This window comes from Monodon monoceros, unplaced genomic scaffold (genome assembly GCF_005190385.1).
Source record: "Monodon monoceros isolate NGI ecotype Baffin Bay Population unplaced genomic scaffold, NGI_Narwhal_1 Super_Scaffold_22, whole genome shotgun sequence".
Lineage (NCBI taxonomy): Eukaryota > Metazoa > Chordata > Mammalia > Artiodactyla > Monodontidae > Monodon > Monodon monoceros.
The window spans coordinates 33,705,581-33,733,261 of record NW_021703779.1 but is presented as its reverse complement, the minus strand read 5'-3'; the positions used below and the strand labels follow the sequence as shown (position 1 = coordinate 33,733,261).

The 27,681-nt window shown below is 43.3% G+C and overlaps 1 protein-coding gene across 1 annotated transcript in view; it reads left to right on the top strand.

Annotated features, from left to right (window-relative positions):
* Nucleotides 1-27,681, top strand: part of SRPX (sushi repeat containing protein X-linked) — a 99,866-nt gene that overhangs the window by 53,635 nt on the left and 18,550 nt on the right. The window contains exons 5-8 of the mRNA XM_029240584.1: nt 10,349-10,475; nt 13,896-14,017; nt 14,732-14,911; nt 16,259-16,392. Coding sequence (XP_029096417.1) covers nt 10,349-10,475; nt 13,896-14,017; nt 14,732-14,911; nt 16,259-16,392 — 563 coding nt within the window. The remainder of the gene's footprint in view (nt 1-10,348; nt 10,476-13,895; nt 14,018-14,731; nt 14,912-16,258; nt 16,393-27,681) is intronic.

The following is a 27,681-nucleotide window of genomic DNA, read 5'->3' as shown; positions in this document are numbered from 1 at the left end:
ATTCAGTAGATCTGGGGTGTAGCCTGGGATTCTCTAGGGCAAGGTTTCTGAATCTTGGAACAATGGACATTTGGGGTCAGATAATTATTCGTCCTGGGGTCCCATCTTTTGTACTCTAGGATGCTTAGCAGAGCCTTGGCTTTTACCCACTAGATACCAGTAACATCTCCCCCCCATACCAGTAACATCTCCCCCCCAACTCCCACTTGTGACAACCAAAAATGTCTTCAGATGTTGTCAAATGTCCCCTGGAGAGAGGAGAGGAAGGAGAAAAATCACTCCCCCCAACTCCTTGAGAATCACCCACCTAGGGGCAGTGGGTCCCTTCTCCCCACCCACGCCCCTGCTACTTATTAGAATCACCTGAGTATCTTTTAGAACCTAGCCATGCCTTGGTCCAACCCTAGAGATTCTGATTCAATTAGTTTGATGTGGGACAGCTGGAGGAGGTGAGTGGCATTATAAAAGCTTCCCAGGTGGTTTTCATATGCAGCCAGGATCCAGGACCATTGTCTGAGAGCAGTGGATCTCAGAGTATGGTCCCCTGATCAGAAACATCAACATCAGAAATGCAGATTTCCGGACCTGCAGGACTGCTGGATTCTGATGCTCTAAAGGTTGAGAACCTGCCTTAGAAGATCAAATTTGGGAAGAACTTTAGTACCTTTTTACTCAAAATAGTGCCCAGCAGTTTCAGCACCAGCAGGAAGCCTGTTGGAAATGGAGAATCTTGGGACCCATCCGAAGCTGGCAGATCAAAATCCATATTTTAAGAAGATCCCCAGGGGATTCCTATGTCCTTTAAACATTGGGGCAGACTGCTCTGGGACAGTGGTTTTCAACTTTGGCTGCCATTTAAATCTGAATATCTGGGGCCCTGGTATTTTTCCAAAACTCCCCCAAGTAGTTGAAAACCACTGTCCCAGGAGACTGTTTACTCATAAAGCGTTAGAGCTGCCAGGACCCACCCCAGCAGAACATTCTAGTCCAATCCCCCATCTACGGATGAGGCCTGAGAGGTCACCTGACTTGCTTGATGTTGTGTAGAGCCAAGCCTATGTCTCCAGGCTTTCAGGCTCAAAGTCCCTGAATCCAGAGACAGCTCTGGCACTGAGGTGCCGAGGCAGCTGGCCACAGGGGCCTGGCTCCTACCCTGCTTGGGTCTGCCCATCCTCCAGAGAGTCCTTCAGCTCAGTCTGCCCGTGTGCTTTACCCCAAGGACTCCTTCCTGACTGCTCAGAGCCTGGAGCAGATACTTCAGGAATGAGACTGGAACTGGATGCTACCCTCTGGGGGCAGTTGTACAACAACTCCTCTGGCCTTGGTCCCCAGGGTGTGTTCATGATGGTACCACTGTCCACTGTATCCCTTGGCAGCATCAGCCGTTCTTACTCTGCAGTTATGTGGTTAATGAGCTATAGCCAGGGGACCTGGCCAAGATATTGTTGCAGGAAGGGGGACCCCTTCCAGGGCCCGAGCGTGGGCTCTTGTCTAACACCCGGAAATGAGTTGTCCGAGGAGACACACGTGCTGACAAAGCAAAAGACTTTATTGGGAAGGGGCGCCTGGGAGGAGAGCAGGAGGGTAAAGGAACCCAGGAGAATGGCTCTGCCACGTGGCTCGCAGTCTCAGGTTTTATGGTGGTGATGTTAGCTTTCTGGGTTGTCTCTGGCCAATCATCTTGCTCGTGCCCATATTTGGTCTGACTCAGGGTCCTGCCTGGTGGCGCACGCATCTCTCAGCCAAGATGGATTCCAGCGTGAGGGTTTCTGGGAGGTTAGGGCAGGACATATCGTCTCCTCCCTCCTCCTTTCAGCCCCTCCCGAATTCTTCCAGGTTAGTTTTTTTTTTTTTTTTTTTTTTTGGCTGCGTTTGGGTCTTTGTTGCTGCGCGTGGGCTTTCTCTAGTTGTGGCAAGCGGGGCTACTCTTCGTTGTGGTGTGCAGGCTTCTCATTGTGGTGGCTTCTCTTGTTGTGGAGCAGGGCTCTAGGCTCGAGGGCTTCAGTAGTTGTGGCACGTGGGCTCAGTAGTTGTGGCTCCTGAGCTCTAGAGCACAGGCTCAGTAGTTGTGGTGCACGGGCTTCATTGCTCGGCGGCATGCGGGATCTTCCCGGACCAGGGCTCGAACCCACGTCCCCTACATTGGCAGGCGGATTCCTAACCACTGTGCCGCCGGGGAAGTCCCCAGTTTAGTTTTACAAACATACTATGGGCTGGCATGTCTTGTCCTCCCTCCTTTTGGCCCCTCCCGAATTCTCCCTGTTAGTTTTCAGCAGCAGCAGCAGTGCTGCGTTCTTTGTCGGGACCTCCTGCTGTGAGACAACCCAGGCAAGCGGTTGTCATCGTGCCTGGCCAAGGCAGGCAGTTTTGGTCAATGGTTCCCCACCAATGCGAGCAAAAACCTTCTACATCAGAGTCACAGCCTGGACCTTACCTTGTATCCATCTGACAAGAGCACCAGGTCCAAATAATTACTCAGATAACCGACTCAGATTTATTCCGAGCTTCTCTTTTTCTAGGATTTAGGTAGGAGTTTGAATTGATCAGTAACTAGGAAGACAGAAACCATTCTAGGTATTTCCAGCAGAGGAGAATTTAATAAGGGGCATTGGTTACAAAAACATAGGAAGAGCTGGAGGAGCAAAAGAGGAAAAACATTGTTACGAGGGATTAGTTACAGCAGAAACCCATAGCAACCAAGGGCTGGGGGAGCACAAGTGGCCTGGTAGTGTTACCCCAAATCCAGAAGCTCACGCTGATGTTGACATGTCTGTACCTGACACCATCATGGATGAGAATGAAGCCAGGAGCCCAGGAAGCCCTCACTGAAGCCCCTACCAGAAGCGTAATGGCTTCCATCTTTTTCCTGCCTTCTATTCTCATGAGTGCCTCCCATTGGCAAACCTAGCTGGTACCCAGCTGGCAGAAGGAGTCCAAGAAATGTCATTTCGTGACTTTTAGCACAGGCAGTAAAAGGGAGATGATAGAAAAACTGAGCACCAACAGAATCTTTGGCACAGCAACCATTTTCTGAGGCCTTAGACATCTCCCCGTGAATCGCTGTACTTCTCGGCGAGGAGAAGAACGCAGAGCAGCCCCGCTCAGCCAGTGCAGGTAGGATAGCGCCCAGGCTGTGAGCTCTGGACACGCTCCTTTGGAAGGACATGACTTCAGGCCAGATGTTCAGGTCAGAAGAGCCCGTCACAGATGTTGCTTTCACTCTCTCCCCTATGACTTGGTATGTGCAAGCTAGCTCTTCAAAACAAGCCCTCCCCCCCATTTTGGACTCTCTCTTTCCTCACATTGGAAGGGCCAGAGGTGATGGGATGGGAGGAGATACACATCTTCATGCTGAGCAAGCTTTGGCAGAATCTTCTAGGGATCACACTGTTCAGATGTCCAGATTGTGTGCAACAGTGGAAAGAAAATGCTGATTATTCGCAAAAAGCAACAAGCATGTCTTAAGCCAGACCAGATGGGCCTGGCACCTTCCCAGAGAGAGAGAGAAAGAACTAAGAAATGAACCCCAGTTTCAGGGCATTTATCTTAGAGCGGGCCAGGGCAAGGTTCAGGCATCTTTGGGGGAAGGGGAATTTGTGCGCGCAGTGAGGGGGGGTGGGTAATGGTGAAAAGGGGACCTGTGAGCCACAAGAGAGCAATGAGCTCCCAGGAAAAGGAAAGAAATGGACAAAGCAAGCAGGCAATTCTTTCTTAGATTTTGTGACAGATAAGCTGGAGCTTGTCCCCGGTGAATTTTACTGCAGGGCTGTCATGGATACTTTTGGCTTTAAATGTATTATTAAATTCGTTTAATGACTTTGTTTGTGTGTTGGCAAGGCTCAGGGGTCCTTGAGCACAACTCAGAGCCTCAGCCTAGTTTAGGAGCTGACACATGGTGGCCGAGCATTTCCCAGATTTCCACACAGCCTTGAACAGTGCCTCCGGGCCAGAGCTGTACTGAGTGCTGAGGAAATCGTCTCAGTTCTCCTCCAGATCTGGAGGGAAGAGAGAACACTGGGCTTACTTTTCACTCTGAGGTGGTGGTCTTTTCACTTTTCACTCTGTGGTCTGGCTAATTTGAAAGGACCGCAAGTTAAAACTCATTCTCTTAGGCAGCCCACACTCTGGCAGTGGGCTCAAATCCATGGTTATTTCAGAAACAGATATAGATAGAAATCAGTCAGTGTGGGAGAAACAACACACTGCAAATTGCAGGAGGGTAAAATATTTAGAGAGCCGCAACTTCCATTGATATAAAAAAAAGTAAACCATAGAATGTAATAACTATTGTTTGGGGGGATTTTTTTTTTTCTTTTTTCCATTTTTAGTTCATTTCGGTTACATTGGCATTTAGATAGAACAATGGACAGTTAGAATTACAAGGCCCCATCTAGAGACCAGATTTTGAGTAGACACACGATTTCTCCTTTAGACCAACAGTTTTTCCTAGGCCAAAAGAGAAAGAGACCAAAATTCAAGTAAGTTTAAAATCCATGGGCAATGAAAACCGAGCAGGTATCTTTGGACATGCAGGGAGCCCGATTTCGTTTTTTTAACAAAGGTCCACATACAAACCAACTTGGTTTTTGGAATTACTCTTTGCTTGTTTTATATTTCCTACAGAATGGAATAGTTGGAGAGTTAACACAAATGGAAGTCTGGAATAAAAAAAATCTGTGATTTTAGATTTGAAAATTGATGGAATACGTTTCTGGCCTCCCAATCATCTGACAGCTGGGTTGACCCAGTGACCCACAAGGAAGTTTGCTGTGCTGAATGGTATTATTTCCCGAGATTCAGTTGAGGATACAGATATCATGGGGCTAAGAATAAATGTGTCAGTGCATTGTTGTAGATGCTCTTAAATCATATTGAATTTTTCCTGGGTTGACAAATACACATTTTCTTGCAAACTTTCAGGAAGCTAGTTTCAGCTTTGCAACAAGTTGCAATTTTTAGTTTGGTGTCTTGCTTCTGGTGATAGTGACTTCTAATTGTGGAGTTCTTTGCTTCTCTTCTAGACTCTTCTGTCCACTGGGGAAAGTTTTCTAATACCTCATGGTGCCAAAGAAATGGAACCACATTCCAGAGACATCCGCAAGGATTACACTCTAGCTGGGGGAGGCAAGCAATGGGGCAAGTTTTCCGTGTCCGGGTTTGTTCTGCCTCTGCCCTTTCTTCCTGTGCCCCAGGGAATGACCGCCACCTTCCTCCATCACCAACCTGCCAAAATTCCCCATCCAAACAACCGTGAAGAATACCATGGTCGTTTGAAACCACTAAGTTTTGTGTGGTCAGTTGTTTGGATGGGGAATTTCGGCAGGGCTCGGTGGCTCACCTCTGTTCCACATAGTAATGGCTGAAGTGCCTGATTGGGGCTGGAGGATCCAAGTTGACTTCACTCCCATGTCTGGCATCTCACTCAGAGGCGGCTGTACTGGCTGGCATTTGACTGAGTCTCTTTCTCTCTCCCTTCATAATTTCTCAGTTTCTCCACATGGCCTCTCCAGTCAGATAATTGGACTTCCTTAGATGGCAGCTGGCTTCTGAGATAGTGAACAGCGGAAGGTGCCAGACTCTTTAAGGGCCTACACCTGGGACTGGCGTAGGGTCACTTTCCCTGCATTCTATTAGTCAAAGCAAGTCACAAGCGTGGCACAGATTCAGAGGGAGGGGAAACAGACTCCACCTCTTGCTAGGAGGAGCTGCATGTATATAAGGGGATTATGGGTGGCCATCTTTGCAGGAAATTCACCAGAGTATCCTTTGTTAGAAATCAGAGCTTAGAAATCATTAGTGATATACATCTTGGAAGATGCCATACCAAATTTGGGAAAAAAAAAAAAAAGGTGTGATTGCTTATATCCCAGTTCACATACTGTTAACGAGGCCAAAGTCATAATGCCTTAAACAAGATGGAAGTTCTGTTCTCGTATAAATGTCTGTCCGGGGCAGTGTCCTAGACCCAAACTCCTTCTCATTTGTCCTTCCATCCTCAACTTGCCGCTTTCATCCCACAGTCGAAGATGCTGTTCCGGCTCCCCACCCCATGGACATTCAAACCAGGGTGGAAGCGGGGGTAGCCACACATACTTTTTGAAAAGCACATCACTTCTTCTGACAACCCACTGGTGGAAGCCATCCCATGGCCACACCTAACTTCAGACAAGCCTGGGAAATATAGTCTTTATTCTGGAGGGCCACAGGCCCGGGGAAACTTCTTTTGTGCTAAAAAAAGAAGGGGGATGGGAGAGCAGGTGAACACATCGACTGTACAGATTGAGAGGAAGTTGGTGTAAAAGATCAAGGGAGAAAAGAAGGGAGAAAAAGATTAGGTAAAAAGCCAGTTGGTGTAAATCAACTATACTTCAATAAAATAAAATTTTAAATTCAACAAAAAATCATATTATATACCATATAGGTAAAAGTATTTATAGAAATAATTTGCTTAAAAATTGAGGTTCTCATTGCAATAATCAGTTGTATTTAATAAAGAAAATGTATAAGATAGTTCCCAAACGTAAATCCAGTTGGAATGAGTTATGGAGGACATCAGAGAGGAAAGGAGCATTAAATGGAGTCTGCTTGCTGTGAGCAGCTGTGATGATCCTTTACATTCTTGAGATAAGAATATCACCTTGGGCTTCCCTGGTGGTGCAGTGGTTGAGAGTCCGCCTGCCGATGCAGGGGACACGGGTTTGTGCCCCGGTCTGGGAAGATCCCATGTGCCGCGGAGCGGCTGGGTCCGTGAGCCATGGCCGCTGAGCCTGCGCGTCCGGAGCCTGTGCTCCGCAGCGGGAGAGGCCACAACAGTGAAAAAAGAAAAAAAAAAAAAAAAAGAATATCACCTTGCCTTAGAATGAGGTGGAGGGAGTGAAGAACGCGCATCCCCACTCCAGGTCAGGCAGTCCCAGACACAAGTTACTGTTATGTTCTGAAGCACCTATTCTTCATACCTCTAACAGTCATGTTCAAACACAGGTCTCCACTGGAAAACATTATTTAAGCAAACATTTTAGGATGCAGTTAATTTATAACCTTAGTTTAAAGGGTTTTTTTCCCTTGTTATCTGTTGGCCAGAACATTGCCCTTTTCACCCTCTTTCTTATTTCCACTACCTACCACCTACCACCTACCTGGTTAGACGTGTTCAATATTCCCAGGTATATAGTTTAGCTTCTCAGATAAACAGTAGTTGATAGAGTGCAGTATATTTGTTTCTGGTATTTTTATATGCAGAGAGGAAACTAGAGCACAGAGGAGGGAGACAGTTTGTCAAATGTCTCCAGTGAGTGGGGCAGAGGCCAGGCTTTTCTGTGCAGAGCTGCACAGTTGCCACACAATAACTGGCTCTGTGGGCATCCTGACTCAACAAGGAATCATGATTATGTTTCTATAGTAACTTCGTTTATTTCATTCATGGAAATTTATAATAACTTAGAAAAAGCAATGATAGCCATGGCTGTATAATACTAGGCTTCAGTCCTGGAGCATCTGGGGAAGGGCAGGCCAGCTGGTCTCTCGAGCTGAAAGAGAGGCCATGACGCTGGAGGATGCAACAGAATTCAGTCCTGCTGCCGCTCTTAAAGGATGTAAGGGGAAGCTGGAGCCGGCGACCATGGAAGAATGTGTGTGCAGAGGATGGAGGAAAACGCTAGGTCAGCAGCAGGCAGACATACAGAAGTGTTCGGCTGATTAAAATAATTGAAAAAGATGCGATCATGGCTTAGAATCTCAGACCACAAAGAAATTCCAAAAGAGAGGAGATGCTTCCCAGTCTATAAATGGGGATGATAATAACGGTACTTAGTCTAGTAGGTGGTGGCGAGAATTCAATGAAATAATGCAGGGATAGTACTTCGCCTGGGGTGGACAGGTAGGAGGGTTCAGTAAATATTAGCTATTATTTTTAGTGCTTTATTTCTTCTTGTTTCTGGCTTGGAGGAACACCACTTCTGAAAAATTAGGCCAGTTTCAGCGGATCATTGTTAGCTGTCAGAAGCTGGCTTTCAGAAGCTCTGAGACTCTTCACCCAGATAACCTAATTTGGAGTGCTGTTTGCTCAGTGACAATGTCAAGTTTATAGGGAAAACAACCCAGCCTATCATCCAGCTGTTTAGTTTACATGACACAGAGGGTAAGAGTATCTCTTCGCTCTGACAATGTCACTCCAAGAAAATCTGGTAACACTAAGTAATTTTACAGTGAAATCTATCTCCTCTCCTCAGCCCCTCCCTTTTGGCTTTAAATTTTTAAAAAATAAATATGCTTTCTATTATGAGGTTGCCAACTGTATTTGGCCAGCAGGGGGCAGGTATTGTACACTTGTCTTCCTGATTCACCCAAAGCTGTGAAATGTTCATCTGAATTGTAAAGTATGTCTTCTATTACCTATCATAGTAAAACCAGAAAAAGGGGGATTATTTTTAAAAACGTATCAACTGAAAATAGACACCTCTAATGTATTTAAAGCAGCTTCCGTTGCACCATCACATTTATAAACGTTATCAATTCTAAGAAGCATATTTTTTTTCACATTTTACTATCCCTGAAATTAGGATGCATCTCACAATCGATAGTGACTTAGATTCAATAAAATACGGTAGTTATTCAATTTAGGATTAGTGTATTAGGGCTGTAAATTCACACTCCATTGAAGCATGCCATAGAATGAAAATGAATTTGGATAGCTGAAGACAAAATTGTTCAACAAATTATTCATCATTTCTTACCCTAAATTAAATGAGAAGTTATTGGACAAGACACAGGAGAAAGTATATGAAGACTTTACTTGGTGCATTTAGTCTCTCAAAGATGTTTGTAATTCAGAATCGAATGACATTTCATTTTCATTCAGGCTGTAGTAGCATGTAAATAATTACCAGCTGACATGTAAAGCAATGCAAATCTACACGTTGTTAATTTACTCTGCCCTCTTTAAATACATTCTCTACCTATTCAGAATCATCCAGTAGAATTTGCCAAAGTTTGAATTCCCCCTTCTTCTGATTTCACTTTAGCTATAATAAGATGAAATCTAAGGGAGTAAGAAATTGACATTTCTAGCCCTCATTATCAACCCATCCTTGATAGTGAGGGGGCAGAACTTCTATTACCAGGTAGGGAAACTATTTGGGGAACTTTGGGAGGTCTTTGGAGGGTCAGAACCAAGGTAAAACTGCTGTCCCGAGATACAAAACCATAGGTGTGGTCCAGTGGCAGTTGGAGGGGAGAGTGGACCCAGACAGATCATTGTTTAAGATATTGAGGAGTATGTTGGGGATAGACACAGCCAGGAGAGAGAGAGCTGGTTCCAGGGGTAAGTGCTCTAATTTGGGTTATAATTCACATTATCAGTTTCCATATCTGTAAAATGCGAGCATTGGGTAATTCTTTTAAGCCTCCATAGCATTTACTTTTCTTTAAATAAGTAAATAAATAAATTTATTTATTTTTTGGCTGCGTTGGGTCTTCGTTTTTGTGCGCAGGCTTTCTCTAGTTGCGGTGAGCGGGGGCTACTTTTCATTGTGGTGGGCGGGCTTCTCATTGCGGTGGCTTCTCTTGTTGCGGAGCACGGGCTCTAGGCGCGCGGGCTTCAGTAGTTGTGGCGCATGGGCTTAGTTGCTCCGTGGCATGTGGGATCTTCCCCGACCAGGGCTCGAACCCGTGTCTCCTGCATTGGCAGGCGGATTCTTAACCACTGCGCTACCAGGGAAGTCCCTATAGCATTTACTTTTATGTAGCCTGGGGCAGTGTCATTTTACACCTCGTGTCATATTTCACATATGGTAACATGATCCCCCAACAGACTGTAGACTCTCTGAGAAGTACATGGCTCTCTTGCCTTTGTGCCTGCCCAAACCCAGCAGTTAGAATGATGCCTTGGGGAAGGCAGGTACTCACTAAAGATTTGTTGCCTTGAATTGAATGGAACTAGATGATACCTAAGGCACCTTTCTCTAGTCTCCTATGACGCTGTCTTTAAAGCGGGAGGGACTCAGAATGGCTGAATGACTTCTAGTTGAGTAACTGCCATATTGCCAAGCCAGCAGGCAGAGTTTGGAAGTCTGGGGAAGAAGTTGCTGTAGCTAATAAATTACCCCACGAGACACCTAGCAAGGCCAGCTGATTGCAGGTTTAGCAATGCACAGGTGAGTACTCAATCTTTAAAACTCAGCAGGCAAGAAGGGGCAAGATGAAGGGAGGGAAGAGAAATACAGAGGGGTGAAGAAACCCTTCAAAAGTGGGGAGCACCTAGACCTTTGGGCATGTCAAATGCTGGGTGTTGAACCCCAGGTTGATGAGATATTTCCTGCTGATGGCGAGAATATTCTGGTTCTGTTTGCAGATATAGAACCTCCTAGAATCAAGTGCCCAAGTGTGAAGGAACGCATTGCGGAACCCAATAAATTGACAGTCCGGGTGTCCTGGGAGACCCCTGAGGGAAGAGACACAGCAGATGGCATTCTCACTGAGTAAGTGCAACTTGGCAGCTGGAATGATGCTGCCTCTTTTATGTGAGACATTCACTACCCAGAGTCAGGAAGTGTATCTATGCTGGTCAATTAATGCTTTCAGACTCAGTACAGCACTCTTTCAGCCATTCCTCATTCATTTCTTTATTTTTCTTCACCGTCCGACATACTATATTTTTCACTTTCGTATTTGTTTATTGCCTGTCTCCACTACAGTGTGTTCGCTGCCATATCCCTAATGCCCATAGTTGGTACTCAGTAAATATCTGTTAAAGGAAAGAAAGGAAGTAAGACGACGGGGTGGTGGGAAGAAGGGAGGAGAAGAGACGGAAGGAGGAAGAGGAAGCCAACTGGTAAATTCAGGGATAGACTCACCCCCATTGCCTGCCAGGGGCCCCTCCCCAGACCTTCCTAAGCCACCACCTCGCTGGGAACCTCTGTGTCTCCCAGGTGGAGCCCGATGTTGCCCCCCTTGTGCTCTGTGAGTCTATCCCTTGTGTTTTGGCACCTGCTTCTTTCAAAACATTTGATTTTTATTTTTTAAAACTTGCAACCACATTAAACACTTAAAGAAGCAGCTTTAAAAAAAAAAAAGAGATGGGGGCTTCCCTGGTGGCGCAGTGGTTGAGAGTCCACCTGCCGATGCAGGGGACACAGGTTCATGTCCCGGTCCGGGAGGATCCCACATGCCGCGGAGCGGCTGGGCCCGTAGCCATGGCCGCTGAGCCTGCGCGTCCGGAGCGTGTGCTCTGCAACGGGAGAGGCCACAACAGTGAGAGGCCCGCGTACCGCAAAAAAAAAAAAAGAAAGAAAGTAAAAAGAGACGGGGTCTTCTGCCTTCTTCCTTTCCCCCATTCTCCAGGACCAACTGCATGAGTAGTTTGAAATACATCCCAAATGTTTTTAAAAATGGGTGGTTCCCTTCGGTGAAGTTCAGCCACATGTTGTTCTAATCTAGCATATGGGCCTGTGCCCCTGCGGCTATTTGCTGGGCCCCCACCTTCCCTGAAGGCCACTACTTCATGTCAGCACGTTCACATCCATGCCTTAAAGTTCACCGTCCTGCTAGACCTCCTTACCGAGTTTCCATCTGTGGGCAAAGAATACCTCTGACTTACCCCCTGGTGAGCCATACAGCAGGGAAAGACTTTCTAGAATCCTGTCAACCCAGGCTGGGCAAGAGGAAATGTTTTAAAGCAATTATTAGTCATAATAGAACATCTTCTACTAGCAAGAGCCTGAGTCTCTCACCCGTAGCAGGACATTTTGTTCCTGCAGCCTGATAATGATCTCCCTGTGCACCATCTAGCTTAGATCATAATTGTTATGTTTCCCCTTGTAACTCCTCAAAGATAAACTTTGAGTATTAAGAAAAGTATTTATTTGTTGTTGTATACACATGTCACAAACCCCTAAGGAGAAACTTTAGGCAATTGGGATGAAAAAATAAATCACAGTTGATAGAATCAGGGATTGGGTTTTAACTATCGTTGAATCTTTTGGGACCCAGCACAATGCCTGGCTAACCCCTAGTCCATACTAGGTTCTTACATTTTTTTCACAACTGTGATTGCTATTGAAATCTGGTATAATAAACACACAATATCAGGTCATCAGATGACTCTATCAAACAAGGGTATTCACCTTGGCATGTCTGTGGGTAACCTGTGTGTTATGGTTAGAAATGTGACTTTTTTTTTTTTTTTTTCTGCGGTACGCGGGCCTCTCACTGTTGTGGCCTCTCCCGTCGTGGAGCACAGGTCCGGCTGCGCAGGCTCAGCGGCCATGGCTCACGGGCCCAGCCGCTCCGCGGCATGTGGGATCTTCCCGGACCGGGGCACGAACCCGTGTCCCCTGCATCAGCAGGCGGACTCTCAACCACTGCACCACCAGGGAAGCCCAGAAATGTGACATTTTGAAGGCGCGTCTTAGTAGCCCCGACGCCTCTGTTCAGAGCAGCTGTCGGCTTCCTGAGCTCTACAGCTCAGAGCCGGCGGAGGCGTGGAGCAGGACGCTTCCTTGGGCAGAACGAGGGGTTCAGAGAAGGCCGTCTTGTCCCCTTTTCAGCTCTTGCTTGGCCTCCTTGCTTCTCTGACATTTCTCTTCCCCATGTGTTTTGGAAGCTCCTGTTATATAGTCCCCTTCTAGGAGGGAAGGTTCTAGTGTCAGGCACTGAGACAAGTGCTTCCTATGAGCTCCCTTAGTTACTCCTTATGACTGTTATTTGCATGTCAGATGAAAGAGTGTCTCCAAGAGGTGAGCAGCCACTCACACTGGAAGTCTGATTCCTTTCAGGTTTATCTGCTTTTAAATTGTGCTTCTTGAGGACCTTAAAGCATCTAAGGTTCAAAGTGACACGTCTCTAATGGTGGGATTTCTGGAACTTTCCTAACACCCCTCACTTCACCCTTTTACAAGTAAACAGCTACCTTGTCCACCTATGTGGAAGGTTCTCCTCAATGGTGACAGTGATAATTTCACATGCCTGTTATTAGCCAATATTCTCATTATTTCTAAGAAGTATAGAGAGAAGGGAAATTATCTATTGAAAAACAAACAAAACCTGGCATTTGATCATGTTGTACCTACTGCTGTTCTTATCAGACAACCAAGAAGAAAGATGCAGGAGTCACCCATGCTGTGTGACCTTGGGCAAGTTCCTTGATCTTTTGGTGCCTCAATTTCCTCATCTGTGAAATGGGGATAATAATGCCTACCTCATGGGGTTGTTGTGAGGATTAAATAAACTAATATATGTAAAATGCCTAGAACCATGCCTGACATGTATAAGGTTTATGTACGTGCAAAGAACAATAATAATGATAGTAATAATAACTTATTAATAATAATAACTTAAGTTATTATTATTATTAGGATCACCAAGGAATCACAGTGAACTTGCCTTTTGCTCAGGAAAGGTCTCCACCCAGATAGAAAAAGCAGAGAAAGTTCTAGCGCCCCCTGCAGGCCCAAATTGCCAATGAGTGCTCGGACTTCCCTCTCAAATGATTTTCCTCACAGAAAATTCCTTCATTCTCCCAACAGGGAGGCAATGCACGTCCCCCTTGGAACAAAGGAAGGAAGAGTTGGGCCCTGGGTTCTGAGCATCCCCCATCCTCTGTTCTACATTCCAACGAGAAAAATAAATCTGAACTTCCCAGGAATTGGGGACTTCCATTTTTCTGGTCTCAAACCGCTCTTCCAAAACAGAGTAAAGCTCAGGAAATTCTATTCTTTGAGAATTCAAGTAGTAAAACTGGTCCAATGGCTGTCCCTTGGAGTCTCTGTATCTTGGGCAGAATGGGTACTCAACAAATGCCCGTGATGCCCCTCTTGGATCATTACGCCCATCATGGCCCAGTTGTTGTTAGGCCTACAATGATCATCTTTGGTGTTTCTGATTTTTTTTCCCCCTTTAAGTGTTATTCTAAAAGGCCTACCCCCAGGCTCACATTTTCCAGAAGGAGACCACAAGATCCAATACACAGTGTATGACAGAGCTGAGAACAAGGGCATTTGCAAATTTCGAGTTAAAGTAAGAGGTAAGATGACTGGTTCTTGGCTTTTTTCTCTCTTTATAAGAACAAAGGGAAACAGAGCCTTAAGCAAGAACCCTCTGTGAGTGGCCACTGCCAGAGGGAGACTTGGCAGGTCTGGATTAGCCTCTGATCATGAGGCTAGGGGAAGGGTGCCATCTTAATGCCTGAATTTCACAATTCCGATCCGGATGAGGTCCAGTGCTGGCAGATTGAAGGAGTCCGAGAGAGCAGTAAGTTTGTCTCACGTAAGCCCACAGCTGGCTGTCCCAGAAGAGTATTATTCAATAACTTTTCCACCCCTGGGCTTCGGTGACCAGCTAAAGCCTGTAAGTCCTTCTACTGATATGAAGGAGGTTAGGAGAACCCCCCGCCCCAGCGGGGGTCACCAGGAGACCATGTTCTTGGTGCTCTAGAACTCTTGGTCTACCTGAAAAAAAAGGTTTATTTTATGCCTCAGTGGGCAGTTACTTAACTAACCATCCTTCCTCCTTATTCTTCTGAGTTCAACCTCCTCATCTAGAACACAGGGGGCTAAATCAGTGCATCTCAGTGGTCTTGTTAGTATGAACAATGACCATCCCAAGGCCCACCCACTGGCCAGAGAGCTATGCCTGCCCCCTCACTCGTTTTCTGGTGCTTCTGAACCCTCCCCTTCCCTGGTTACTTTGTGGCGGGGAGCTCAGCACTGAGCCCCCTCTGGGCTTGTGTCCCACACAGTCAGACGCTGCGGCAAACTCAACGCCCCGGAGAATGGCTACATGAAGTGCTCCAGCGACGGCGATAATTACGGGGCCACCTGTGAATTCTCCTGCATCGGAGGCTACGAGCTCCAGGGGAGCCCTGCCCGAGTGTGTCAGTCCAACCTGGCCTGGTCTGGCACAGAGCCCACCTGTGCAGGTACGAGGGCAGCCCTCTCTCCAGCCAGCAGCAGACCCTGAAGACCCTTTGGCCCAGATTTCCAGTACAGGGAGGAGGGAGGGCTTCGTTCTGTATACCGTGAAAGGTTCGGTGCCAGCCCTCTTCATCGGATGGGTGAAAACAGTCCTCGAATCCCCGGGCAGCCCACCTCACCTGCCCTCCTCCTGTGCATCTGCCTATCTTCTGATTTCTCTCTCATGTCTGCTGCACACAGACGATAGAATGCCTGCTTTGCAGCACTGGCTGGAAGGTCCCGCAGACCTTGGGCATTTGGAATCTTTCCTCCTAATGTCAAATGAGGAGGATAATACTTTGCCCACTCCTGGAGTGGTTGTAAGTATTAAATGAGGTCATCTGTTCAACAGTGGAATTGAGCGGGGCCTGGCACAGGGTAAACTCTCAATACCTGTCAGCTGAGAAACACAGCTGAGGAACACAAATTGGGCTGGGTAGTGATTATAGTGTGAAATTTGGGCTGGCCAGAAAATTCCAGACATGTCTTTTATTTCTGTACTTCACTGTTTTCTCGTTTCCTGGTACTTTCTCATCTTTATGCTTTCCCTTTAATCCCAGCCATTCAGAGTTAGCTGAGAGACAGAGACAGAGAGACACAGACACATACGTCGTCAGCTAAATGCCTGAGGCTCTTCAATTTCATACATCAAAGTACAAAGAACATCCCTCTTTCCTTCCCTGTCTCATTTCCTGAGGCAGGAGAGGAATGCCCACCCCCCAGGCCTAGCAAAAATACCCACATCCTCATCCCCAGAACCTGTGAATATATTACGTTAGGTAGCAGAAGGCACTTTGAAGATGTAATTAAGTTAAGGATTTTGAGATGGGGAGAAGAGCGTGGATTATCCAGGTGGGCTCAATGGAATCACAAGCGTCCTTATAAGAGGGAGGCAGGCGTGCTCTCAGAGTCAGAGAAAACGATGAGGGAAGCAGAGGTCAGAGAGGAGAGAGGCTGGAAGATGCTATGCTGCTGGCTTTGAAGGTGGGGGAAAGGCTACGAGCCAACAACCTTGCCTTTACCCCAGTGAAACCCGTCCCAAACTTCGGACCGCCAGGATTGCAAGAGAATGTGTGTTTGTTAAACCACGGGGTTTGTGGTGGCCAGTGATAGCAGCGAGAGGAAACTAACACACTTGCCCCCTCCCCAACCCAGTGCTCCTTGGGACCACCTCCCGAATAAACTAATATTTCTAGTTTAATCTTTATCTCAGGGTTTACTTCTTACACATATGGTTCTGTGTCTCATCACAGGCTGTGTTGAGCCAGAACCAGTAGAGAGTTTCTGACCTGTCTGGCCATTTCTGATTACAGCCATGAATGTCAATGTCGGCGTCAGAACAGCCGCTGCGCTTCTGGATCAGTTTTATGAGAAAAGAAGACTGCTCATTGTGTCCACGCCCACAGCCCGAAACCTCCTCTACCGGCTGCAGCTGGGGGTGCTGCAGGTGAGTCCTTGCAGCAGGGCCAAGGCGGGAGGGAGACCTCTGAACAGGAAGGGCCCAGTCATTTCATTAAAAGCGAAGGCCAGATTCAGTGCCTAATCCATTTCCCGTGAGCTTCAGGAACCGGCACTTCAGAACTCCCCCCATTCATTTCTGGCTCTGGGGCATAACCTAATTAACATTGACTCCCCAGAGCTAACCCAATCGTTTTCCAACTAATGAGGTTTGGTCGTCTTCACTAATAAGCCTAATTGACATGCTGTCCAGGTTCAGCCAAAGAACAAATTGTCTTTGCTGAACCCGCGAGGGAGGCGATCAAGCAGTTGTTGGCCCTAAAGGCTGGCTCAAGGGATGAGAGGGGTCTAGGAGCCCTCAGGCCCCACATTCTGCTGCAGGGAGCTTCCCCAGCTCTCACAGAGCTTCTCAGAGAGGGATAACCATCCTTTAGAGAAGCGGTTCTCCAAGTGTGCTCTGTGGACCAGCAGCGTCAGTATGACCTGGGAGCTTGTTAGAAATGCAAATTCTCGATCCCCATCCCAGACCTGCTGGATCAGAAACTACATTTTAACAAGACCTTCAGGTGATTCCTAAGAACTTCAAAGTTTGATGGGGGGCGCTTTGCTAGGGAATGTGCCCTTTTTAGCTGTGTAAGTTTTGTAGCTACAGAATGAGGCAACCAGTGTCTTTTGGGGAAAAAAACCAAACAAGCTAGAAACTGAAAGGATTGAATTAGAACTTGTTTGATTTCTGTCCTGAAGCGTGTTGTCAATAAGAGTGGCCAGTCTGATTGAATGCTAAAGAGGTAGGATGTTATGCTGGGTCATGGACACGGTGCTGCACATTTTGGGAGGAATGTTTCATTCATGTATTACAGTGAATAGAACTAGGTTTTTAGAACAATCTTCGTTTAATCAAAGGCTACAATTTAACTTCTCATTTCAGCATTAAGACAATGAATAATGATAAAACTTTGTTTATTCTCCCCATGTACTTGGACTTCCCATGAACTCTGAAGAGCCATATAAAACATTTTGGGCTCCTTTGATAGGAACCCAATTCATCTCGTCTTTAGCCCCAATCCCTGCCACCTGACCTCCACCTTGTGTCGCCTCATCCCAGCTAGGGAGTTGCTCTTTGGTTAGCACAAGCCCGCACCACTCCGTTGTGTGGGAAATTGGCCTTGCAGGCTCTATTTCACAACCATACGTTTCCTGACCTTTTCTTTCCCTCTCTCTTTTTTTTTTTTCTTTTGGCTGCATTGGAAATTCGTTGCTGCATGCGGGCTTTTCTCTAGTTGTGGTGAGCAGGGGCTACTCTTTGTTGCAGTGCGCGGGCTTCTCATTGTGGTAGCTTCTGTTCTTGCGGAACACAGGCTTTAGGCACGCAGGCTTCAGTAGTTGCAGCATGCAGGCTCAGTAGTTGCGGCACGCGGGCCCTAGAGCATGTGGGCTTCAGTAGTTGCAGTGCGTGGGCTCAGTAGTTGTGGTGCGTGGGCTCTAGGGCACACGGGCTTCAGCAGTTGTGGCTCAAGGGCTCTAGAGCGCAGGCTTACTAGTTGTGGTGCACAGGCTTAGTTGCTCTGCGGCATGTGGGATCTTCCTGGCCCAGGGATCTAACCTGTGTCCCCTGCACTGGCAGGCGGATTCCCAACCACGCTGCCACCAGGGAAGTCCCCTGACCTCTTCTTAGTTCCATGGAAAAATGAAAAAGCCAGACAACTTGCTTTTCCTCTGGTTGGCAAACTATGGCTTTTGTAAGTAAAATTTTATTGAAGCACAGCCAAGGCTCATGCGTTTGTGCATTCTCTATGGCTGCTTTAGCACCACAAAGGCACCGCTGAGTAGTTAGGACAGAGACCATCCAGCCCCATGAAACCTAAAGCCTTTACTCTCTGGCCCTTTACAGAAAATGTTGGCTGACCCCTGCCCTAGTCTATCCTATTCCTTCAGGTACTTGCTAAATTACTAATCAACTAGTTGGATAAGATATTTGCTATCAAGGTGTTTATATGTGACCCCCCCCCAACATATTTACATTGGCATTTTAAGCAGAGCCTTCAAGGAAAGGTTTGATTGGCTTATGTGATTCAGTTAGAATAATAAAAATGTATATTTCTACCTTTTCTAACTTGTCTACCAATTCTGTCACCCCAGAGAGATTTCAGTGGAACTGTAATAAAAACTTGCTGTTCTAATAATTCAGCAGTTTAAATTTTCTTTTCCCGTTTAGTCATATTCATCTTAAATTACTTTTTTGTTCCCTTACTGCCATTGGCATTCCCGATGAGATTTTCTGGCACATGGTTGAGTGGGTCACGTTCCCGAGGCTCTTGCCAAGGGCCAGCTCTGGGGGCTGGAACATTTTTTTTTTTTTTTTTTGCGGTACGCGGGCCTCTCACTGCTGTGGCCTCTCCCGTTGCGGCGCACAGGCTCCGGACGCGCAGGTTCAGCGGCCATGGCTCACGGGCGCAGGCACTCCGCGGCGTGGTGGGATCTTCCCGGACCGGGGCACGAACCCATGTCCCCTGCATCGGCAGGCGGACTCTCAACCACTGCACCACCAGGGAAGCCCCATTTTCTTTTTTTTAAAATTGAGGTATGATGGACATATAACATTAGTTTCAGGTGTACAACATAACGATTCAATACTTGTATATATTGCAAAACGATCACCACAGTAGTCCATTTAACACCCATCACCATACCTAGTGGTGAAAATTTTTTTTCTCATGATGAGAACTTTCAGGATCCACTCCCCTAGCTGCTTTCAAATATACAGTACAGTATTATTAACTGTATCACCAAGCTGTATATTGCCTCCCCATAATTTTTTCATTTTATCACTGTAAATTGTACCTTTTGACCCTCTTCACCCATTTTTGCCCAACCCCCAGCCCCCACCTCAGGAAAACACCAATCTGTTTTCTATATCCATGAGCTCAGTGTTTTTCTTTTTTTATTTTAAGATTCTACACATAAGAGAGATCATATGATATTTACCTTTTCCTCTTTTACTTCACTTAACATAATGCCCTCAAGGTCCATCCATGTTGCAGATGGCAAGATTTCACTCTTCTGTGGCTAAATAATGTTCCATTCTACCTATCACATGTTCCTCATCCATTCATCCATCAGTGGACACTGAGGTTGTTTGCATAGCTTGGCTATTGTAAATAATGCTGCAGAGAACATGGGGATGCTTATATCTTTTCAAGTTAGTGTTTTTCTTTGGATAAATACCCAGCAGTGGAATTGCTGGATCATATGGTAGTTGTATTTTTAATTTTCTGAGCATCCTCCATACTGTTCTCCATAGTGTCTGCACCAATTTACATTCCCACCAACAGCACACGAGCTCCATCCATGTAGAGCAGCAGTGCTGACTGTTATGTGTCTTTTTGACGATGGCCATCCTAATAGCCGTGAGGTGATACCTCATGATTTTCATTTGCATTTTTCTAATGACTAGTGATATTGAGCATCTTTTCATGTATCTGTTGGCCTTTCATATATCTTCTTTGGAGAAATGTCTATTAAGGTCTTTTGCCCATTTTTAAATTAGAGTATGTATTTATTTGCTATTGAGTTGTATGAGTTCTTTAGATATTTTGGATATTAACCCCTTATCAGATACATGGTTTGCAGTTTTTTCCCCCATTTTGTAGGTTGTCTTTTCACGTGTTGATAGTTTCTTTTACTGTGCAGAAGCTTCTTAGTTTGATGTAATCCCACTTGTTTGTTTTCTTCATTTTGTTGCTAGTGCTTAAGGTGTCATATCCAAAAATCATTGCCAAGACCTATATCAAGGAGCTCGTTTTCCTGTTTTGTCATCTAGGAATTTCATGGTTTCAGATCTTACATTTAAGTCTCTAATCCACTTCAAGTTCCTTTTTATAAGTAGTATAAGATAGGGGCTTTTTTTCATTTTTTTTACATGTGAATATCCAGTTTTTTCAGCACCAATTATTAAAGAGACTGTCTTTTCTCCTTTGAATATTCCTGGCTCTTTTGTCAAATATTAGTTGACTGTGTATGCTTGGGTTTATTTCTTGGCTCTCAATTCTGTTCCATTTGATTTTTTTTGTTGTTTTTAGGCCAGTACCATACTGTTTGAATTACCATAGCTTTATAGTGTAGCTTGAAATTAGGAAGTGTGAGGCCTCCTGCTTTGTTCTATTCTCTAAGGATGGCTAGGTTATTTAGGGGTCTTTTGTGGTTCTCTACAAACTTTAGGATTGTTCTTTTTTTCCCTACTTATGTAAAAATGCCATTAGAATCTTTTGGCTTTTCACCACTGAGTATGATGTAAACTGTGGGAGATACCTTCTTTCTCTACCAGAGTTTTTCTTAGTCATGAACAGAAGTTGTATTTTGTCAAATGCTTTTTCTCCATATATTGAGATGATTTTTTTCATTCTGTTAATCTGATGTATCACATTGATTTGTGTATGTTGAGCCGTCGTTGCATCCTAAGTATAATTCCACTTGGTCATGCTGAATTATCCTTTTAATATGCTGTTGAATTCAGTTTGCTCGTATTTTGAGAGTTTTTGCTTCTATATTAATCAGGGTTATGGATCTGTATTTTTCTGATAGTGTCCTTTTCTGACATTGGTGTCAAGGTAATGCTGACCTCATAAAATGAGTTTGGAAGTGTTTCCTCCTTTTCTATTTTTTTGGCAGAGTTTGAGGATTAGTGTTAATTCTTCTTTAAATGTTTGGCAAATTTCACTAGTGAAGCTATCTGGTCCTGGGCTTTTCTTCACTGGGAGATTTTTGATTACTTATTTAATCACCTTACTAGTAACTGGTCTATTTAGACTTTCTATTCCTTCATGATTCACTCTTGATAGTTTGTATGTTTCTAAGAATTTTTCCACTTCTTCTAGGTTGTCCAGTTTACTGGTGTAGAGCTCTTCACAGCAGCTTCTTATAAACTTTGTATTTCTGTTGTATCAGTTGTAATGTCTTCTTTGTCATGTATAATTTTGTTGATTTGAGTTCTTTTTTCCTTGGTTAGTCTAGCTAAAGGATTGTCAAATTTGTTTATCTTTTCAAAGAACCAACTCTTAGTTTGGTTAATGTTTTCTATTGTTTTTCTGTTCTCAATTTCATTTATTTCTTCTCTAATCATTATTTCCTTCCTCTTGCTAATAACTTTGGGCTCAGTTTCTTTTTCTAGCTCCTTAAGGCATAGTTAGGTTGCTTATTTGGGAAATTTCTTGCTTTTTAATGTTTTTATTGTTGTGCACTTCCCTCTTATAATTACTTTTGCTGCATCCCATAAGTTTTGGTATGTTGTTTCTCCACTTTTTGTCTCAAGATACTTTATTGCCCCTTTAATTTCTTTGATCCATATGTTATTCAGGAGAATGTTGTTTAATTTCCATGTATTCGTGAATTTCCAATTTCCTCTTGTTACTGATTTCTAGTTTCATACCAATGTGGTCAGAGAAGATACTTGGTATGATTTCAGTCTTCTTGAATTTTCTAAGACTTATTTTGTGACCTATGGTCTATCCTAGAAAATGTTTTGTGTGCACTTGAGAAGAATGTGTTTTCTGCTGATGTTGGATAGGATATTCTGTGATTATATTTGGTCTATAGTGTTGTTCAAATTTGCTCTTACCTTATTGATTTCTCTGTCTGGATGATCTATCCATCGTTGAAAGTAGGGTGTTAAAGTCCCCAACTATTACTGTATTGCTGTTCACTTCTCCTTTTATTTAGCTCTATTAGTTTTTGCTTCATGTATTGATATTTCAGTTTTCCAATGTTGGGCACATCAATAATTATAATCTTTATAACTTCATGATATATTGATCCCTTTATCATTATAAAATCACCTTCTTTGTCTCCTTTTACCGTTTTAAAAATTAAAGCCTATTTTGTCTGATTTAACTACTCCTGACTTTTTAGTTATTTGCTTAAAATATTTTTCCATCCATTTACTCTGCCTATGTGTGTCTTGAAGGCTAAAGTCATTCCTGTAGGCAGCATATCGTTGAATCTTTTTTAAAAAAATCCATTTAGCTATTCTGTTTCTCGTTTGGAGAACTGAATCTGTTTACATTTAAAGTAATTATTGGTAAATAAGGACTTAGGCCATTTTGTTAATTGTTTTCTGGTTGTTTTCTAGATCCATTTTTCCTTCTTACCCTGCTTTCTTTTATTGTGTTTTGATGTTGTGAGGTACTAGTATGCTTTGACTTTATCATATTCTTTGTAATTCAGATGTATCACTTGTTACCATGAGGCTTACATTCTAAAAAATCTTAAAATTAAAACACACTATTTTAAACTAATACCACCTTAACTTCAATAAAGTCTTAAGCTTTATACTTTAACTTCTCCTCCCTTCACATTTTAGGTTATTGATGTTTCAATTTTTAATATTGTGTACCTAATAAATTACTGTAGTTTTAGTTATTTTTACCATTTTTTTTTTACTAAGTTACCTTTTAAAAAATTTTTATTTTATATTGGAATAAAGTTGATTAAAAATGTTGTCCTAGTTTCAGGTGTACAGCAAAGTAATTCAGTTATACATGTTTCTATTCATTTTCAAATTCTTTTCCCATTTATGTTATTATGGAATATTGAGCAGAGTTTCCCGTGCTATACAGTAGGTCCTTGTTGGTTATCTACTTTAAATATATCAGTGTGTACCTGTCAATCCCAAACTTCTACTCTATCCCTCCCCCCTACTGTTCCTCCCTGGTAACCAAAAGTTCATTCTCTAAGTCTGTGAGTCTATATCTGTTTAGTAAATAAGTTCATTTGTATCATTTTTTTTAGATCCCGTATGTTAGCAATATCATATGATATGTCTTTCTCTGACTTACTTTACTTAGTATGATAATCTCCAGGTCCCTCCATGTTAGTGCAAATGGCATTCTTTCTTTCTTTTTAATGGCTGAGTAATATTCCATTGTATATATGTACCTCATCTTCTTAATCCATTCATCTGTCGATGGACATTTAGGTTCCTTCCATGTCTTGGCTATTGTAAACAGAGCTGCAATGAACATTGGGGTGCATGTATCCTTTTGAACCATGTTTTTCTCCAGTTATATGCCCAGGAGTGGGATTGCGGGATCATATGGTAGCTCTGTTTTTAGGGGTTTTTTGCCTTATAAATTTATTTATTTATTTATTTATTTATTTATTTATTTATGGCTGTGTTGGGTCTTCGTTGCTGTGTGCAGGCTTTCTCTAGTTGTGGTGAGTGGGGGCTATTCTTTGTTGCGGTGCACGGGCTTCTCATTGTTGTGGCTTCTCTTGTTGCAGAGCACAGGCTCTGGGCATGAGGGCTTCAGCAGTTGTGGCACGTAGGCTCACTATTTGTGCCTCGCGGGCTCTAGAGTGCAGGCTCAGTAGTTGTGGTGCACAGGCTTAGTTGCTCCGCAGCATGTGGGATCTTCCTGGGCCAGGGCTCGAACCCGTGTCCCCTGCATTGACAGGCAGATTCTTAACCACTGTGCCACCGGGGAAGCCCCTACTTTTAGTTTTCTAAGGAACCTCCATACTTTAAGTTCTCCATAGCGGCTGTACCAATTTTACATTCCCACCAACAGTGTAGGAGGGTTCCCTTTTGTCCACACCCTCTCCAGCATTTATTGTTTGTAAACTTTTTGATAATGGCTATTCTGACTGGTGTGAGGTGATATCTCATTGTAGTTTTGATTTGCATTTCTCTAATAGTTAGTGATGTTGAGCATCTTTTCATATGCTTCTTGGCCATCTGTATGTCTTCTTTGGGGAAATGTCTATTTAGGTCTGTCTTCTGCCCGTTTTTTGATTGGGTTGTTTGTTTGATATTGAGCCGCACGAACTGTTCATAAATTTTGGAGATTAATCCCTTGCAGGTTGCATTGCTTGCAAATGTTTTCTCCAGTTCTGTCGGTTGTCTTTTTGTTTATTGTTTCCTTTGCTGTGCAAAAGCTTTTGAATTTAATTAGGTTCCATTTGTTTATTTTTATTTCTATTACTGTGGGAGACAGATAGAAAAAAATATTGCTGCAATTTATGTCAAAGAGTGTTCTTCCTGTTTTCCTGTAAGAGTTTTATGGTATCTGGTCTTACATTTAGGTCTTTAGTCCTTTTTAATTTTATTTTTGTGTATGGTATTAGATAATGTTCTAATTTCATTTATTTTTACATGTACCTGTCCAGTTTTCCCAGCACCATTTATTGAACAGACTATCTTTTCTCCATTGTATACTCTTGCCTCCTTTGTCATAGACTAATTGACCATAGGTGCATGGGTTTATTTCTGGGCTTTCTATACTGTTCGATTTATCTATATGTCTGTTTTTGTGCCAGTACCATACTATTTTGATGACTGTAGCCTTGTAGTATATAGTCTGAAATTAGGGAGCCTGATTCCTCCAGCTCCATTTTTCTTTCTCAAGATTGCTTTGGCCATTCAGGGTCTTTTGTGTCTCCACACAAATTTTAAGGTTTTTTTGGTTCTAATTCTGTGAAAAATGCCATTGGTAATTTGATAGGGATTGCACTGAATCTGTAGATTGCTTTCGTTAGTATAGTAAAAATTTTTTGAATTATTGCTTTCTTTATTTTTGGCTGCATTGGGCTTTCATTGCTGCCCGCGGGCTTTCTCTAGTTGCGGTGAGCTGAGGCTACTCTTCATTGCGGTGCACGGGCTTCTCATTGCGGTGGCTTCTCTTGTTGCGGAGCACAGGCTCTAGGCACGTGGGCTTCAGTAGTTGTGGCACACAACTCGAACCCGTTGTGGTTAGTTGCTCTGTGGCATGTGGGATCTTCCTGGACCAGGGCTTGAACCCATGTCCGCTGCACTGGCAGGTGGATTCTTAACCAGTGCGCCACCAGGGAAGCCCTAGTATAGTAATTTTGACAATATTATTTTTTCCAATCCAAGTACATGGTACCTCTTTCCAACTGTTTGTGTCATCTTTAATTTCTTCCATCAGCATCTTATAGTTTCCAGAGTACAGGTCTTCTGCCTCCTTAGGTAGGTTTATTCCTAGGTATTTTATCCTTCTTGATGTAATGATAAGTGGGATTGTTGCTTTAATTTCTCTTTCTGATATTTCATTGTTAGTGTATAGAAATGCAACAGACTTCTGTGCATTAATTTTGTATCCTGCAACTTTACTGAATTCATTGATGAGCTCTAGTAGTTTTCTGGTAGAATCTTTAGGATTCTCTCTCTATATATATCATGTCATCTGCAAACAGTGACAGTCTTCTTTTCCAGTTTGGATTGTTTTTATTTTTCTTCTCTTATTGCTGTGACTAGGACTTCCAAGTCTATTTTGGATAAAAGTGGCAAGAGTGTGGGCATTCTTGTCTTGTTCCTGATCTTAGAGGAAATGCTTTCAGCTTTTCATCGTTGAGTATGATGTTAGCTATAGGTTTGTCATATATGGCCTTTATTATGTTGAGGTAGGTTCCCTCTATGCCCACTTTCTGGAGAGTTTTTATCATAAATGGTGTTGAATTTTGTCAGAAGCTTTTCCTGCATCTATTGAGATGATCTTATGATTTTTAATTCTTCAAATTGTTGATGTGGTGTATCACACTGATTGATTTGCGGATATTGAAAAATCCTTGCATACCTGGGATAAATCCCACTTGATCATTGTGCATGATCCTTTTAATGTATTGTTGGATTTGGTTTGCTAGTATTTTATTGAGGATTTTTGTGTCTATGTTCATCAGTGATATTGGCCTGTTATTTTGTGTGTGTGTGTGTGTGTTATCTTTGTCTATTTTTGTCTAGTTTTGGTATCAGTGTGATGGTGGCCTCATAGAATGAGTTTGGGAGTGTTCCTACTTCTGCAGGTTTTGGGGAATAGTTTCAGAAGGATAGGTGTTAATTCTTCTCTAAATGTTTGATAAATTCATCTGTGAAACCAGCTGGTCCTACACTTTGGTTGTTGGGAGTTTTTAAATCACAGTTACAATTTCATTACTTGTGGTTGGTCTCTTCATATTTTCTGTTTCTTCCTGATTCAGTCTTGGGAGGTTGTACCTTTCTAAAAATTTGTCCATTTCTTCCAGGTTGTCCATTTTATTGGCATATAGTTGCTTGTAGTAGTCTCTTATGATCCTTTGTATTTCTGTGGGGTCCATTGTAACTTCTTTTTCATTTCTGATTGTATTGATTTGGGCCCTCTCCCTTTTTTACATGATGAGTCTGGCTAAAGGCTTATCAATTTTGTTTGTCTTTTCAAAGAACCAGTTTTTAGTTTCATTGAACTTTTCTTCATCTCTGTTTCATTTATTTCTGCTCTGATTTTTTCTTTCCTTCTGCTAACTTTGGGTTTTGTTTGTTCTTCTTTCTCTGTAGTGGCTTTAGGTGTAAGGTTAGGTTGTTTATTTGAGATGTTTCTTCTTTCCTGAGGTAAGATTGTATTGCTATAAACTTCCCTCTTAGAACTGCTTTTGCTGAGTCCTATAGGTTTTGGATCATTGTGCTTTCATGTGTCTCTAGGTGTTTTTTCATTTCCTCTTTGATTTCTTCAGCGATCCATTGGTTGTTTAGTAGCATATTGTTTAGCCTCCATGTGTTTGTTTCTTTATAGTATTTCCTCACATTGTGGTTAGAAAATATGCTTGTTGTCAGTTGTTGTCAGTACGTTGTCAATTTTCTTTAAATTTACCGAGGCTTGCTTTGTGGCCCAGCATGCGATCAATCCTGGAGATTGTTCCATGTGCACTTGAGAAGAACATGGATTCTGCTGCTTTTGTATGGAATGCTCTATAAATATCAATAAAGTCCATCTGGTCTAATATGTCATTTAAGGCCTGTGTACCTTATTGATTTTCTGTCTGGATGATCTGTCCATTGGTGAAAATGGTATGTTAAAGTCCCCCATGATTATTGTTACTGTCAATTTCTCCTTTTATGACTGTTAGTATTTGCGTTATATATGAGGTGCTCCTATGTTGGGTGCATATATATTTATAATTCTTGTATCTTTTTCTTGGATTGATCCCTTGATCATTATGTAGTGTCCTTCTTTGTCTCTTGTAACAGTCTTTATTTTAAAGTGTATTTTGTCTGATATGAGTATTGCTACTCCAGCTTTCTTTTGATTTGCATTTGCATGGAATACCTTTTTCCATCCTCTCACTTTCAGTCTGTATGTGTCCCTAGATCTGAAGGGGGTCTCTTGTAGACAGCATATATGCGGGTCTTGGTTTTGGATCCATTCAACTAGTCTGTCTTTTGGTTGGAGCATTTAATATCTTTATGTGTAAGGTAATTATTGATATGTATGTTCCTTATTGCCATTTTCTTAAT